Source organism: Myotis davidii, unplaced genomic scaffold, assembly GCF_000327345.1.
Source record: "Myotis davidii unplaced genomic scaffold, ASM32734v1 scaffold663, whole genome shotgun sequence".
In the NCBI taxonomy this organism is placed as follows: Eukaryota; Metazoa; Chordata; class Mammalia; order Chiroptera; family Vespertilionidae; genus Myotis; species Myotis davidii.
In genome coordinates, this window is record NW_006295816.1 from 380,356 (window position 1) to 381,021 (window position 666).

Here is a 666-nt window from a genome sequence, read left to right on the forward strand (position 1 = left end):
CTCAGGATGCTGGCGGCGGGGGCTTTGCCTCCTATCTCCAGAGGGTCCTCAAACCGCCTTCCATCTCGCTCCCCACTTCCCAGACCCGAGGCGGACTCAGACCTCAGAGCCGGGCCAGCTCCGCTCCTTCTCTTGGCGCTTGTGGGGGGAGGGCAGAGCTGGGGTGGTGGAAGCTCTGCAGGGCCCCTATCTCCTCATTCAGGGCAGGAAGGACCGCGATTTGGGCCTCAGATCCTCCATCACAGGCCACAGACCAGCGCAGCAGCCAGGAGCCAGTCGGCAAGGCCCACTCCCCCTTTTACAAATGAGGAAACTGGCTCAGCCTGGGCGTGGGCCAGGGTCCAAAACCCGGACTCCTGGTTTCCTGAGGCCTCTGACTCACGGACACCCCTCCCCCCCCGTGCATCCTGTCACCCCCGCGTCTCCAGCAGCTGGCCTGGGACTGGCAGCACCTGTGGCAGAGCAGGGACCTGTGTGCCGCCCCCCCCTCACCCCCCACTACCTGCTGCAGGGCCCGGGGCAGGATCCCTCGGTGCTTGTAGTTCTCCGTGGTCCCCGTCATGGTGTAAGTCTTGCCAGCGCCTGTCTGTCCATAACACATGATGGTGCCTGCCAACATTTCAAAAAGACGACTCGGTGACCTCCAGGGAAACAGCTCCAGTTATA

General features: G+C 63.5%; 1 protein-coding gene across 1 annotated transcript in view; it reads right to left on the minus strand.

Annotated features, from left to right (window-relative positions):
* KIF9 (kinesin family member 9) overlaps positions 1 to 666 on the minus strand; it is a 52,699-nt gene that overhangs the window by 45,008 nt on the left and 7,025 nt on the right. Inside the window, exon 5 of the mRNA XM_006770426.2 lies at positions 503 to 609. Within this exon, the coding sequence (XP_006770489.2) occupies positions 503 to 609 (107 nt within the window). The remainder of the gene's footprint in view (positions 1 to 502; positions 610 to 666) is intronic.